This window comes from Lithobates pipiens, unplaced genomic scaffold (assembly GCF_037356315.1).
Source record: "Lithobates pipiens isolate NorthernLeopardFrog02 unplaced genomic scaffold, aLitPip1_a1.2 Scaffold_22, whole genome shotgun sequence".
In the NCBI taxonomy this organism is placed as follows: domain Eukaryota; kingdom Metazoa; phylum Chordata; class Amphibia; order Anura; family Ranidae; genus Lithobates; species Lithobates pipiens.
The window spans coordinates 283,472,150-283,488,602 of record NW_027507784.1 but is presented as its reverse complement, the minus strand read 5'-3'; the positions used below and the strand labels follow the sequence as shown (position 1 = coordinate 283,488,602).

The 16,453-nt window shown below is 43.3% G+C and overlaps 1 protein-coding gene across 1 annotated transcript in view; it reads left to right on the top strand.

Moving 5' to 3' along the window:
* The window catches only part of MICALL2 (MICAL like 2), a 142,723-nt gene that overhangs the window by 90,368 nt on the left and 35,902 nt on the right, over positions 1-16,453 (top strand). The window contains exon 11 of the mRNA XM_077449119.1: positions 11,893-12,066. Within this exon, the coding sequence (XP_077305245.1) occupies positions 11,893-12,066 (174 nt within the window). The remainder of the gene's footprint in view (positions 1-11,892; positions 12,067-16,453) is intronic.

The following is a 16,453-nucleotide window of genomic DNA, read 5'->3' as shown; positions in this document are numbered from 1 at the left end:
ACCTGTCTATCTGCAGTCTTCTCTTTTCTACAGCTGTTCAAAGTCCAGAATTTATAAAGCTTATCTGAGCTTTTAAAAAACAGGTGGTGGGGAGTGGAGATTACACATTGCAGAGCTCAGTGAAGAGAGCTATGACAGCTGATTGGAGGGAAGGGACACACCCTCTTTCACAGAGCACACAGATGCTTTTAATCACAGGTTGTGTGCTGGAGATCCCTCCCCTGTTTCTTTTTTTTTTTTTTTTTTTTCTCTCTCTTGATGACAGGAAAAGTTGTCAGAAGTGATTCATGCTGATAGCAGAGGACTAAGGCAGCAGATAGAAATTACACTTAATTGAGACAAGTGCACACTATAGAGGGATATGCTTTGTTCATTTATCATGTCTGACGTATGCAACCACTTTAGGGTAAACTCTATAAAGAAACAGCTAGAGCTTGGGAAAATCTGACACACCTCTTCTCTTATGGCCCTGACCACAGACCCGAACCTTGCCCAGCTACAGTGCTACTCCATTAAGTTTAAAATGATGTTTCACAGCCATGTCCAGATACCAGTAAGCTTTGAGTGCCTTGATGTGCTTCACCCATCAGGCAATGAGTATTTGTCTGAGTAGGCAACAATGTGCTAAATGTGTCAAGGCACACTGTTTGCTATTTTTTATGTTGATGGCTTGATTAAAAAGCCTTCAAGTTATAGAACTGAGCAGTGGAAGGCTTTTTTTTTTCTTTTTTTTTCTTTTTACACAATGGTGAGTGTACCTTGTAAAATTACCATGTACCATGTCTCTTCCCAACCCGTTGATTATTTGCTTACATTGAGGTCTTTAAAGAAGACTTCTATTTAAATTGATCAGTTTCTATATGATAAAGAATGTGAAAAAAATCTATATAAAATATCTATGCATCCTCACTGTTACAGTAGTTGCAACTTGGTGAAGATCATCTGCTAATTTCCTCCCTTATTTGCTCCTGTTATCGATTTGCCTGTATTTGACTTTGTAGCCCTCACCCCCAAAGAGGCCGCTGAAGATGAAGGGATTCTCCTGAATAGTAGAGAGGCTGCTGGTCACCCAAGCACAGTCCCACGCATGCTAACAATTAAGGCTCCATTTACTAGATGTCTTTTTAGAGTTTTATTGTTGAAGAACTTTTAAGAGGAGAGGAGTTTGGGGTCATGGGATGCACCAATAACGATCAGTAATCACAGCATAAGGACAAATTCCCTTTAACCTTCCTAGAAACAGCTTTTCTGCGGGTAGCAGGGTATGTAAGATGATGAATGTCCTGCAACAGCAGTCCATAAAGCAACCTCTGGCAACTGGTTCCCCTCTGGCAGTTGCCGAACTATCGGTCCCAGTGAAGTCTTTAGTGTCCCAGGAACTGTCTACCACCCAGCATTCTCCGGCAAATCCTCTGTGAAGGAAATACAGATCCCTCTTTCAGTCCAGGACTCAGAGACAGTGCCCTTCAGCAAGGGTACTTCTTTGGCAATTCTTTTCAGGCCCTCAGCCCAACAACAGCCCAAGTAGCAATCTTTTGTCTCTCTGGCCATCTCTCAGGGGTAACAGCCCCACAGGAGACTGAAACCCTCCCTAATGATGAAATAACAAATGGCTCAGGCTTCCTGCACATTTATCATTTCCCCAGTCACCTTCTGGATTCCGCCTTCCAGGGATTTGTCAGGGCCTGATACATATTCAGTTCATTTTGAATCTCCCTCCCTATGCTCTGGAAGATTCTTCCTGAGGTGGGGGAAAGCAATCAAACTCTCAGCTCAGGAATCCTGGTCATATCCAACTGATCAATGACCATTCCACTCTCTACAGTGGAGCCAAAAACTAAATTTACCTAGCAGCCTAATTAGCAACTTTAAAGTGGAATCCTGACACCCAAGTAAACAGGAGAAATAAGAAGAGGAGATGGTCGGAGGAACTCTATAGTGCTAGATGTAAAAAACTATGATGTGAAGGTAAATGCAATTTTATCCCAGGTGATCTCTGCCTAAAAAAAGGTAGGTAAATGCTTCGCCCTTTACATAATATTATTGTTGTAAATATATAAAGCCAAAGGCAGACTATTTGCATGGATGCTGTATTCTCTAATAGTTTTATTAATTTTCTTTCCTACGTATACAGATACCTGGTCTGTAATAACGTTAAGGGTTAGTTCACCTGTTCACAAAAGTAAAAATGGTGAACTAACTTGCTTTACCCACCCCGCACCCCCAATCGATACCCAGTGCACTTGTCTTCCTATCTGTCTTTTGCTGCCCACACAGCTGGTGTGGGCATCATGATAGTGAGTGGCCATTGGTTGCGTCCGCACAAGGCCAGTCTGGCCAATGAGAATTGCTCTAAGCCAGGGGTGGCCAAACAGTGGCCCGGGGGGCACATGTGGCCCGCAGAGCCCTTTGATTTGGCCCACGACCTCCTGCTCAGGAATGGCAGGTAAGCAAGCCCAGATCGCAGGTTGCCGACCTGTCATACCACCGCATCGGTGTTGTGAATGAAGCTGGTGGTAGAGGAAGAAAACTTCTGCAGAGCAGCTGATGCTTCCAGTACAGCGCCGGCTTTTGCCACAAGCAGAGTCTATGGCAAAGTTCAGTTAACCCACAGCACTACCCTGCACCCGCGGTAATTATCAGTGTGAAAGCAGTTCAGGCCCTTTTCACACGATCGGCCCTACCCAATCGGACCCTCAATTCGCCTCTACAGAGCGGCAGATGTAAACAGACTTTTGTCTGTTTACTCCCGCCTGCCTCCAATCTGGTCCTAAAAATCTGATTAAAAAAAATAGACGGGAGTTCGCCCCCTTCCATCTGGGTGGTTCGGATCAGAGGGCCTGTAGAGTAGCCGTGACTTGTCATCCACCCGCTCTGCTCATTGTGGCCCGCAACTGGTTACCAAGTTGCTTAAGTGGCCCTCGCTCTTAAAAAGGTTGGGCACCCCTGCTCTAAGCCATCCTCTAAGAAGAGCTTGGCTTTCAAGTGCCCAGACTGCTACATTGGCAAGTGTGGGCTGTGAAAGATAATCATCCGGAGAGGTAAGTGCAGCAGGGACTAAGGGTGTAGGGTCCATTTGAGTTCACTTTTTCATGTTTTGTGAAAAGGTAAACTAACTCTTTAAACTTGAACTCTTGAGAAATACATTTCAATGAACGTTTTTGTGTCCAAAGTCTTAAAGGACCTAAATCCACTTTGTATCTTCCAAATGCCTTTGAAAACCTAGTTATTAGCTAGTAAAAGTAGCAGTTACATCATCACAGTTCTCCATATAGCCCATGCAGGGAGCAGAGCAGTGGGTGGGCCTTCTGACAACTGCAGGGGGCAGATATAAGACCAGTCACCCTGCACAAGGAAAGAGAGCAGCAATGACTGGTCTTTATTACAGGAAGCTCCTGCACAGAGGCACAGAGCAGACATTGTTTCATGCTGGATTGATATAGAAGTAATACGGACATATACATGGCTCATGTATTTAGACCGTATTTGTTTAGCCCAGATTTCAGAATAAATCCTATGTTTGTGCTGTGAACTTTTCTGTTCATTTTGTTCTTGGATAACTCTGATTCATAGTTTTCAGTGTTTCATATATTTGTGTCCATCATTTTAGAAACTGATTAATGTTGAACAAGCGGTCATCTGACAGAGACAGTAGTGGTGAGCTGTTTGCATAGGAATGAACCCGTGTTATTTGTATGTGTCATGTGTATGTGCAGCATTGCATGTTCATTACCTGTGTGTTTTGCTCCTGCATGTGTGTGAATTAAGGCACTAAAGTGTATACTTTGCTCACAAGTGGCGCTGGTAGCTCTTTTGTCTACTTAGCCCAAATGTTGGCTAACAGATAAAAAACCCTGGTGCAGCGCTCACTCCAGGGTCCCAGGATAGCCATGTAAGAATTCTGAATGATGGGTGCTCTGTCTCAGTGTTCTCCAACCACCCGAACAGAATGCACATAAATGAAAGGAATCGGCAACACGTACATCCATGTTAAAGTCTTCATTTAGCTACAGAATAGCGACAGTAAAAGCAGCTTATGCGTTTAGTACACACGATCAGAAAATCGGACACAAAATACAGCTTTTGAAGCAATCGTATGATAATCTGATCGTTAGTACACAGCTTTCGAGAGCGGATTATTGCAGTTCATCCATAATTATCTGAATGGACAAACACAACATTTTTCTCGTATGATACCAGAAAGTACAATTTTAGTTGCAATCAGTACAGTTTGTATCCAGAAAAAATCAGAAGACCATGAATGCTCGCAGTGAAGGCTCATGGATTTTTTTTTTGGGGGGGGGGGCGGCATGTGTCTCTTTTCTCCTCCTCCTCCTAGGCATCCAATAGAATCACCTGTACTTTCAGCCAATCAGGTGACGGGTGTCAGACCCGCTTCCCGATTAGCCGGGAGGAGGATCAGTGAGGCGATATCGAATATTCATTCGTTATTGTCACACAACTGCGGGGTGGGGTTTTCGGGCGCAGGGCTCTGTGTCCAGAGCCCATCTTTTTTTTTTTTGAAGCCTATTCGAGCTTCTGGCTCTGCTCACATGCTTCAAAAACAAACCTCCCCCCATTGAAATCCATGCATCCGGCATCCCTGTATGTAGATCAGGGGGCCGGACACGGCATGGGGGGGCAGCGCCCATAATGCACAGACCGCCACTGCATGCTCGGAAACAAAAGAATACAATACAATATATCACTTCCGAAGTTGTATTCTGTCGTAAGAGAATTTTATTACATTTTTATAAGTAGGGTAACCTCTTCATTTATGATATGAGACTATAATGCAAAAAGAAAAAAACAGACAATCATTCGTCTGATGGTCTCATCAGGTGTAGGAGGACTGGCTTTGACTTGGGCTAGTTTCCAAAACACGTAAGCTGCTTTTACTGTCACTATTCTGTAGTTAAATAAACACTTTAACACGGTGTGCGAGTTTCCGGCTCCTTTCATCTATTTGCTTATGTTGACTAAGCATTCGCTGAAAGTTGCCATGAAACTAATCTATTGCGACTTCATCTGAAAATTGGTGGTACTGAAAGGGTCAGTGCACCAAAACCTGATATTTGCTGTATGCTGGCTGGTTGAGTCTCCCATTGGTTTCCCACCATTCCTGGGGACACTGATGAAGCGATAATGGGTCCCAACCTACCCCCAGCCTGCCCATCCCAACCATGTATACATATCCAAAACAAGGCATGTCATTCATACTCTAGTTCAGTATAATGGAAAATAGATGGAAACTCCAGAGGTGCAAGTGAGTCCATCCGGTAACTGTACAGTAAGTGTGAGGTGTTATTTCAGACAGGACACACACACCCAGAACTAAAATATTAGTTCTAGATGCACTTATCCAATTAAGATGAACTCCCAACAAACTGCTGTATACACTGATTTAATTACATATTACTGTGAGCTGTATTATTATGGTAGCTAGTCTGATGTTGGTGACCTCTCTTTTCTCTAATACACTTATGCCCTGTACACATGGTCAGACTTTTGGACAGAAAATGTGCGATTGGATCTTGTTGTCGGAAAATCCGATCATGTGTGGGCTCCATCTGACTTTTTCAGTCGGAATTTCCGACTCACAAAGTTTGAGAGCAGGATCTAAAATTTTCCGACAACAAAATCCGATTGTTTAAATTCCGATCGTGTGTAGACAATTTCGATGGACAAAGTGCCACACGTGCTCAGAATAAATTACGAGACAAAAGCTATTGGCTACTGGCCCGTTTATAGTCCCGACGTACGTGTTGTACGTCACCGCGTTCACAATAATTGGATTTTCCGACAACTTTGTGCGACCGTGTGTATGCTAGACAAGTTTAGGCCAAAATCCATTGAGAAAAAATCTGACGGATTTTGTCGTCGGAAAGTCCGGCTGTGTGTACAGGGCATTAGGGAACACTGTTTGGTCACTCATACAGTTTGGGAACCTTCCCACAGTCTGTCTGGTGATTGGGTGGTGAAGAAGCAGCAGTGCACCGACATGGCGAAGCTCCTAGTATTAAGTTGGCAATAGATGGGTAGGCTAAACAAAAAACAAACAGATTCCTCCATCCACACAAGATGGATGAAGAACACACCCATTGAGGCATTGTATGCAGCAGGACACTCCACCGTCAGAATACACTGATCAGCAGCTGCAGTTGATTGATAAAAGTTTGCCAACAATCCTGTTTGACAGAAGGCCGTCTAATAATCAACTTCTGGTGAATAGGGACGGCCACACATGGATCAACATTTGTCTGTTCCTTGGTGAACTGGGCAAATTTCGATCCATCAATGGGCAGCTTCAGATTACCATTGTTGTGTATTCCAGTATAGTGTGATTGACTCACAATTTTGCCCCTTTTATTTCCAGTCCGATTCCTGATACATAGAGATTTGCAAGAAGCTTATTCATAGAAAGATTCATGTACATATTATGATAACTCATATATAAAATACATTCAGTTTTATATGATTACATTTATTTCATTTTTTATTTTATTTTATTTTATATGTAATTGGATTATAGGATGTCCTTTTATATACCTTACAGGTGTATAGCTTTAAAAGAGATTTTCAGGAATGAAAAAAAACAAACATACTCACCTAGGTGGATGCAACATCGCTCTGTTGCTGCATCTGTCCCCTCCGGCCTCTGAAGCGGAGAACTGAGCGATCAAACACCACTGATTACTTGTTTCTTGGTCTTCAATGAGCAGAGAGCTGGTGACTGTCAGTCACCGGCTCTTTTCTCTGCCCCTCCAGCGCTCACTGGAGCGGCAGGCTGTGGAAGGGGTAGGAGCTGCTGGCTAAGGTTTCTTTGTGCGTTTTTCAGACGCTCCCATTGACGTTTATTGGGGCCAGAAATGCTTAAATCTTGAAGCTTAAAAGAAGCTTGTGTATTTTTTCAAGCTATAAGCTTCAAGCGACTCAGGTGTGACCAGGTGCAACTGAAAACCATGGGATTTTGGATGTTGAGTGTTTTGAAGCTTCAAGCTACAAAACGCTCAAGTGTGAATGGCGACTTACACATGTGTTAACTCCACTCTTACTAATTAACCTTCTTTATTTCATAGGAGAACTCTAGACGCCTTGAGTGGTGTGTCTATATAACTATTCTGCAGGTGGCTCAGTTTTTAGATTCTTCATGATGACTTTCCCATTTCTAATGCCGTTTACACACGACCAGACTTTTCGGCGGACTGGAATCCGTCTGACAATTCGATCGTGTGTGGGCTCCAGCGGACTTTTTCTTCCCAAAAGTCCGGTGGGCCTAGAAATAAAACTTGCTTCAAATCTTTCCGAAGGACTCGAGTCCGGTCGTCTGTGTGGACTAAAACCGACGCTAGGGCAGCTATTGGCTACTGGCTATGAACTTCCTTATACTACGTCATCACATTTGAATCCGTCGGACTTTTGGAGTGATCGTGTGTGGCCATATCCATTCGTTTGAAAGTCCGGTGGATCTCGGCTGCAAAGTCCGTCGGATTGTCCGCCGGACCAAATCCGTAAAAGTCTGGTCGTGTGTACGTGGCATAATAGATGGAGTTTGACGTTGAGGCTCCATTTCGTTTTGTACTTTGCAGTGATTGTTGGATGCCAAGCTACTAAATCTTCACATGCCATCTCTCACCCCCCTTACATTCTTAACAGGATGCCTATCTTCACCTAGCAATTTAGTTCTATTGGAATGTTACAGTATATTGGATGTGCTTCCAAAAAACAAATCTGTGATCCTGTGCCAGCATGTGCCTGAACCTCTTGCAAAACATGTTCTGATGTCTTGGTTGAAAAGCCTTTTACTTGTGTGCTTTCTTTTTCTCTGCTTCTTTTATTGTCTTTGGTTGTATCTGATAACATGTGTGAGCATGAAGGTTGTTATTCAGTGGTGTCATTCCCTATGGCTGATTAGACTTTGAATTTTACTCTTTACCTTTTTAAGTTGTTGCTGCTACATTCTTATGTGTGTGTTATTGGAATGGACATGTTCTATTGCTGTGTACAACCTCCGTCTGCAGCAAGAAACGGAGATAAGAAAATCAATAGTGGATTAAGTCATGTGAATTTTTATCAACAGCCACCTGGAATAATATTCATGTCCTTTACTGTAACTCATTTAATAGTTAGACTTTATTTGTATCAGACAGTCTGGAAACACTCCGCATTCTAAAACTACAAGGTCTGCTTTAGTATGCCCCCCCCCCATCCATCTTAAAACGGTGAAAGTAAAAATATTGCCACTTCCATCCAAGGTGCCTAGGCAAGGGTGATGCCCGCACTCTTTGGTGCTCTTTCAGGGAATTTGTGTAACCCAAATCTTACATGAAGATGCTACGGCACTGTGCTGTGATGTCATCTTGCAAGATTTGGGGTACTCAGCATTCCCCAAGATATTGTTGGAAGGATGTTGATGCAACCCCCTGCAACACATTTTTTTTTTTATATTTCTTTTTCAGTGTATTAAAATGGAAAAGGGATCTTTAATAATTAGACAGACTATGCATGGATTGCAAAAGCCTCTTTTAAAGCGGTAGTAAACCCGCTGTAATTTTTTTTTTTCTTTTCATACCTGCAAGGGAAAAGGCATAATGAGCCAGTATGCACCGCATACTAGCTCATTATGAAATACTTACCTTAGAACGAGGCCCCGGCATCTCGCCTGATACACGCCGAGGGAGCTGATATGTTCCCTTGGCGTGTCTTCCGGATATCGCCGCTACGTCACTGTGAGTGGCCAGAGCGGCGATATCGTCACTCCCGCGCATGCTTGCGGGAGATTTCTTTCCGGCAGGGTCCGGCGTCTGCCGAGCTGCCAGCCGAGAAACCCCTGTGCGCATGCGCCGCTGCAATCAGCGGCTCATTGCCAGGGGAATATCTCCTAAGCCATACAGGTTTAGGAGATATTTTTTTTACCTACAGGTAAGCCTTATTATAGGCTTACCTGTAAGTAAAAATGAAAAAAAAAAGACTATACAACCGCTTTAAGGAGAAGTAGGGCCAAAGCTTTTTTGGACTGCTTCTTCTGGGGATCACAGGAGTGCACTTATGCCTCGTTTCCACTGAGCGGTACGGTTCTGGTTGGTACAGTTTGGAAGGGTTAGAATGGTTCGGCCTATTCAGGTGAGTGTTTCTACTGCAAGCCGGACCACCAGGGGCCATATGGGGTTTAGAAAAAAATGCCTTTGATGTGAGCATTGATGTTTTTTCTGTCCACCAATCAGTGGAATGTATTGTGTCATGCCAGTAGCTCCGCCCTAACACTACCGTACCATTTTCTATGGCCCCACATCTGAAGCAGGACCCTGAATGGTGCGGTATGGTTCGGTTGTATGGACCGCTTTCATAATGGAAACACTCAAAATAGCGTACCGTAGCGAACCGAACCGATCCGCTCAGTGGAAACGAGGCATTAGTTATGCACTAATATGACTCGTATTCAGCCGACAGTAGGATAAAGCCTGCTGTCGGCCAACGTCACTCAGCTGGTCCAGGCTCTGGAGAGATCCTGTCTGCAACCCAGATGTCTGGACCGGCAGCTGGCTTAGCGCACTGCTAAGAGTCTGAGCCAACTGCTCCAGTCCCCTCCACAGCCTGGCACTGCAGTGAGTGCTGGAGGGGCAGAGCAGAGAGCAAGAGACTGACAGTTACCAGCGCTCTGTTCACTAAAGAGCTTTCTTTGATCGCTCAGTTCCAGATGTATAGGTGGTAGGGGACAGATGCTGCATCAGATTGATCCCTAGGTGAATATGTTTATTTTTTGGACTTTGGTATTTGATAGGGTTATGCACTCTCAGATGCTGAATGCAGTGGGGTGCTAGGAAAGGGCAGAGGTGGATGGGCAAGTATCCTCATTACTAACAATTATGGAAGCCTTGCCTGTCACAATGGCCCTGCATTTGGGCACAACTGTGGGGCTTGGAAATTGTTGCAGGATTGTACAGGCACCACTCAAGTCCACACATTATATTTGACAGAAGTAGCTTTTAGTTTTTACCTATGACAACGTTGCTTTAAAGTTCGACTAAAGGCTCCTTCCTTCTTTTCAGTTATGACGTTACGCTCGACCTCTGCATTTGAAAATATGCTGCCGTCTTGGCTGGGAAGCCAAAAATCATTTTTTTTTGTTTTTTTTTGTATTTTTTTTCCTTGATTTTAGGCTTCCCAGCCTTGAGGTGAGATCTGGGCACTTATAGACCCCAGATCTTGCTGTAAAAAGGACCTGTCATGCCCTATTCCTATTACAAGGGATGTTTACATTCCTAGTAATAGGAATAAAAGTGATTGCTCGCAGAAGGTTGTAGGTCATGCCCACATATGTAACCTGCTTTCAAACCACACATGTGAGGTATCGCTGCGAATGTTCGTACAAGAGCAATAATTCTAGCGCTAGACCTCCTCTGCAACTCTAAACAGGTAACCTGTAAAAAAATGTAAATTGTCGCCTATGGGGATTTTGAAATACTGAAGTTTGGCACCATTCCACGAGTGTGCGCAATTTTAAAGCATGACATGATAGGTATCTATTTACTCGGTGTAACAACATCTTTCACATTGTGAAAAACAATTAGGTTAACTTTACTGTTTTTTTTTGTTTTGTTATTTTAAATGCATGGAACAGTTTTTATTTTTGCTTTGTTTCTTTTTCCCCAAAAAAAAAAACAAGTTTGAAAAATTGCTGCGCAAATACCGTCCAAGATAAAAAGTTGCAACGGCCACCATTTTTATTCCTTTTTTTTATGCTAAAAAAATAATAATGTGTGGGGGTTCTGAGTAATTTTCTAGCAAAAAAAATTATGATTTTTACATGTAGGTGAGAAATGTCAAAATTGGTCCGGTAGGCAAGTGGTTAAGGATGCTAGACACCGGATACATTTTTTGTCACCCCACTGTAGTGCAAGCCGACAAAGCTTGCAAAAGAGTTGCAACTCTTCTCTAAATTCAGAAACAGTGCATCATAATTGCCACCCCATCGCAGGAAGCTGCATTAGGTGGACTTCACTGGCAGGATCAGCAGGTATTTGTGGGTCTTTGCAGGGGGACTAAGAGAAAACTAAGTGCAGATTCACTTATGCCACGTACACACGATCGGAATTCTCGTCGGACGAGGCTCTGATGGTTTTCCCGAATTCCGCTCAAGCTGTCTTGCCTACACACGGTCACAACAAATTCCGATAGTTTAGAACGCGGTGACGTACAGCACGTACGACTGGACTAGAAAAGGGAAGTTTAATAGCCAGTAGCCAATAGCTTCTGTCTGTCTGAGCCTGCGTGATTTTTTGGCGTGTCGGAATTGCATACACACGATTGGAATTACCGATAGAAAGTTTTTCCATCAGGAAAATTGAGAACATGCTATCAATTTTTGGCTGGCGGGAATTTTGACAGCTAAGTTCCGATGGAGCATACACACGGTCGCATTTTCCGATGAAAAGCTCTCATCTGTCTTTTTCTGTCTGGAATTCCGATCGTGTGTACGCGGCATTAGAATTAAGGGGCTGCAACACACGATTTTAATTGGAGACCATAGTTCTACGTTTAAACAAACCAAAATGAATATTTCAATATAAAATGGGTTTTGCCTTCCTCTGGATCAACTGTGGGTATAGAGTTCTATATATGGAGGTTTTCAATGTATTTTTTTTTCTACATGAGTAACTATGTAACTGTTATGCCTTGATTTACAAGCATGCCAGTCCATATTCATCTCTTTGGTGAACAAAGGTGTTGCCGTACATAGTATACAAACGATATCTTTTTTGTTTAAAATAACATTGAATTATAGCAGGCTGCCTACCATGGGTGGACATGCATTGTGGGTGCCAGGACATGCTGCACTGTGCTAGAATGTCTGTCAGAAACCTAAACTGTTTTGCCATTCCCTCTTTTTAGAGTCTGACAAACCAGCACCACCAAGAAAAAAACGTTTAGAAGCAAAAATAGACTTGATTAATGACTGGCCCAAACCTGAGCAAAAGTGGCAAGACAGCATTATGACCAATGAAGAACAGTTTCCCAGGTGGCGGACCCATTGGACAACAAATAATGAAACCTCCAACAATACAGGTAAATATAAATATGACCACTCTGGTAATTGCTAATTGATATATTCTGTTTTCTGCATGGGCATGCTCACATCTGTCTGATGATTTACAAATAATCATGTTGTAAATGACCAGGGATTCCCACAGCAACCTGGGTTATCTAAAGGGGTGGCACAGTGGTAGCAGCCTACCTTGCACCACCGTGTACTGCAGCACAACTTACTGGTGGCTTGTTCTGCTTTTCCCTCTCCCAATTAGAGCTCTTCTATACAGGGGATTGCAAGAGGATGGTAGCGGGTCAAATTCAGATACTTATACTGCTTGCATTTTAGGAAATACAATTAATGCTGTGTTCATGAATACAGAGCTGCATTCATTTGTGTCTATGTGGAGTACTCTCGTTGCAGGACTTTGCCACCACAGTTCCTGGTTCCTTGTCACCCTGCCACAGTTTTACTTATCTTACCATCTTACTGTGCTATTGGAGTCTATATTCTCCTGCTGCATTCTACGCAATAATAAAATATATATGAAATCCAACATGGACTGATTTCCCTCCTACTGTAAGGCCGCGTACACACGGGCGGATTGTCTGCCCAACTAAGTTCGTCAGACAATCCGACAGACAGTCCGTTCAACTTTTGAATGAACGGACTTGACCACACACGATGAACAGTCCGCTGAAAGCTTGCACGATGACCTATACAGCACGTACGACGGGACTAAAAATACGACGTCCAATACACTGCAATGCAACCTTCGGCCGTGTAAATCCTTTCTGAGCATGCGCCATACTTAGTCCGTCCAACTTGCCTATACACGAGCGGACTGTCCGCTGAAACCAAGTTTGGACGGACAAAACCAAGTTTGGACGGACAAAATTACGGAAATTCCGAAAGACTTAGTCCGTCAGACTGTCCGCTGAAAAAGTCCGCTGAAGCCCACACACGAGCGGATTGTCTGCTGAAACACGGTTCAGCGGACTAAGTTGGGCAGACAATCCGCCCGTGTGTACGCGGTCTAAGGCATTACTGGTGTTTTTACTGCTGTTTTTCAAGCATTTTTAAAAGCTTTTTGCAGCTTTTTACAAGCTTTTGAAAAGCATTTTAGAAGTGTATTACAAGCGTTTTTCAGCTTCAGGCATTGTTGTTGTTTTCTATTTAGCCAATAGAAAGCACCAGGGGGAGGAAAGGGAGAGAAAATTAGGGGTGGAGAGCTGCTATTTGAGCAGAAAACGCTCAAAAAAACGCTCAAGCCAGGAGATTCTATTGAAGCCTTTGGGACCAAAAGCACTTGTAAATCTGCCAAAAAAGAAGCTCATGTACTTTTTTGAGCTTCAGGCATTTTGCTTCAGGCGACAGAACGCTCATATATGAACTGGGGCCATTGAAATTAATGGGATTTGGCTTGTTGAGCGTTTTAGAGCCACAAGCTTCAAGCAGAAAATTGCTCAGGTGTGAACAGGGTCTAAAGCTAATCTCTGGACAAAGTAAAAGTTTGCTTTAAATCCTTCTTCTCCAGCCTTTACGATTACACAAAACGGCAGACAGTGAGGTGACTGCTTCTCCTGTTCATAGGAAGCAGGTGTTTCATCAGATTTGGCGAACCCATCAGATTTTGTAACGGAAGTGACGTTCCGTCGCCGCCATCTTGTTACACCCCGCACTCCTCCACAGTGATGATACGGTGAGAAGGCAGCAAGTGGACATCTTGTTACACCCACCGGAGTCTTGCATTTCACACTTATTTGTAACAGTAAACAGAGCTTATATGGTGAAATACAGTATTTAGAAATCCGTTGGACTGTTTACATGTTGAATTATAAAAGCAGCGGTGTTTTGTCACAATAGCAAACCTGTACGATCAGTAGGCTTGCCGCTGCTTTTAAAATTCAACATCTAAACAGTCTGCCTTCTCACTGGATCGCTACTGTGGAGGAGTGCGGGGTGTAGTAAGATGGCGGTGACGGAACGTCACTTACGTTACAACTTCTGACAGGTCACCTAATCTGACGAAACACTGGCAGCAGTGGTCAGTCTCTTTTGGCAGGAAATAGTGGCTGCTTTCTTTTTCCCCAGGAAACTGCAGTATAAAGAATAAATCTTTAATGGAAGAGCACCCTTCTATTTACCTATTTATGGTTGCTTGAGCCTGGAGAATAGCTTTAAAGCAGGAATCTGCAATTAGCGGACCTCCAGCTGTTGCAAAACTACAAGTCCCATCATGCCTCTGCCTCTGGGTGTCATGTTTGTGGCTGTCAGTCTTGCTATGCCTCATGGGACTTGTAATTTTGCAAAAGCTGTAGGTCCGCTAATTGCATAGCCCTGCTTTAAAGGATAAGTTCACCTTTTATAAAAAAAAAAAATGAATGCACATCTTTTTGCAGGTACAAAATGGGCATTTATTATTTTACACTGCAGCCAGTAATGCAATCTGTTGATCGTGGGTGCAATGCCAGGATTCTGCAGACTCTCAGTACAGCTTTCTACCCGTAACTCCTATACGGGCAGACAGTTACTGAACTGCTGGAAGAATTAATGAAATATGAGACTGGATGCAGTTGCTATTTGGCCCACAGTTTTCTACCTGGTTCCTTCGATTTTTCCAATCGAGGGATGTCGGGCGAGAGGTGCCCGACAGGGCCACCCACTAAGCAATTGAGGAACTGGCCAAAATTTGAGCAATGTATAGCCAGCTTTAGAAGCTGTGGTGGCATTGGTATTGTTCCACTCTAATAAGTTGGTGTTTCCTCCATCTCCCGGCTCTTGCACCTCTCCATTGATATAAATTTGCAATGTCAGCAGAATAAACCTTACATTGTTATGCAGTGCTCAGCAGACGTCTTGTCCTGAGGGCAGTTTCAGCACAAGTGACCTCCCTAACCAAACACTCCAGTTCTGTTTTCCTTTAATAAAACTTTGCTGGAGTTCCCAGTAGTGATAATTAAGTCATTACACATGTTATTTAGATCTCTCATGTAGAGCGTATAGAGAGGAATGTGTGAGATCTAAGCATTGTGTCAGTGCAGCACATGATCTCAGTGGGACAAGTTACACAACGTCTGCCGCTCCTCTCTGATTCATGCGAATGACACAGGCAGTAGAAAGTCATTTGGTCAGGTGTGTTTCTCTGAATTTTCTCCCTAGAGCTAAATTTAGAGCCTATTAATTGTTTCCCTGAGTCCTGCAAAAGAAGATTTTCTTAAAGGAAATCCACAGTGAAAATAAATGAGGGATTCCACTGTTGACATCTTTCTGAAAATACTAGTTGCCTGGCTGTCTCTGGGATCATTACTTTGAACACCAAAGTCAGAACTCCAGCTCTGTATCCATGTTCCAGGTCAAGTATTAACCACAGTATTAACAGGACTTTTTCTGACACTTTATGCAAAAAAAAAAACAAAAAAAAAACCAATACATAACCCACATTTTTGGTAAAGTATAGAAGATGTTGCACCAAATAGATACCAAACATGTCATGCTTTAAAATTGTGCAACGACCACAAACAACGTACGTTTTACTATCCATAGGCAATGCTTTTAAAGCCTTTACGGGTTACAACTATAGATTTACACCGGAGGTATAGAGCTAGAATTACAGCCCATGAGCTGACATTTGCGGTAATACCTCAGATGTGTGATGCCGCGTACACGCGATTAGAATTTCAGCCAGAAAAATACAGATGAGAGCTTTTCATGGGAAAATGTTACCGTGTGTAAGCTCCATCGGAATTTATCTGTCCGGATTTCCGCCAGCCAAAAATTGATAGCATGTTCTCAATTTCGATTGGAAATTACGATCATGCGTATGCAATTCCGACACGCCAAAAATCACGCATGCTCAGATTCAACTACGAGATAGAAGCTATTGGCTACTGGCTATTGAACTTCCTTTTTCTAGTCCCGTCGTATGTGTTGTACGTCACCGCGTTATAAACGATCAGAATTTGGTGTGACCGTGTGTAGGCAGGACAGCTTGAGCCGAATTCTGTCGGAATTCCGTCAGGAAAACCATCAGAGCTTTTTCCGACGAGAATTCCGATCGTGTGTAAGCGGCATAAGGCGATCTCTGCATGGGTGCGGGACCGACGCACGCGTTTTCTCATGCGCATGTGCATCGGGGATGGGGCATTTGTTTGTTTTAATTTTTACACTGCTGCTTTCTTTTATTTAAATTACTTTTATTGCTGTCACAAGGGATGTAAACATGCTTTAGGCTACTCTCACACTGAAGACTGCAGAGCGCCTCTTCTGTCACGACAGTGTGAAAGCCAGAGTGCTTTCACATTGGAGTGGTGCACTTGCGGGACATTTAAAAAACTCCTGCAAGCAGCATCTTTGGGGTGCGGTGCTCAATCAATGGGCAGTGGCGATTTGCAAGCGCATTTAACCCTTTATTCGGTCGCTAGA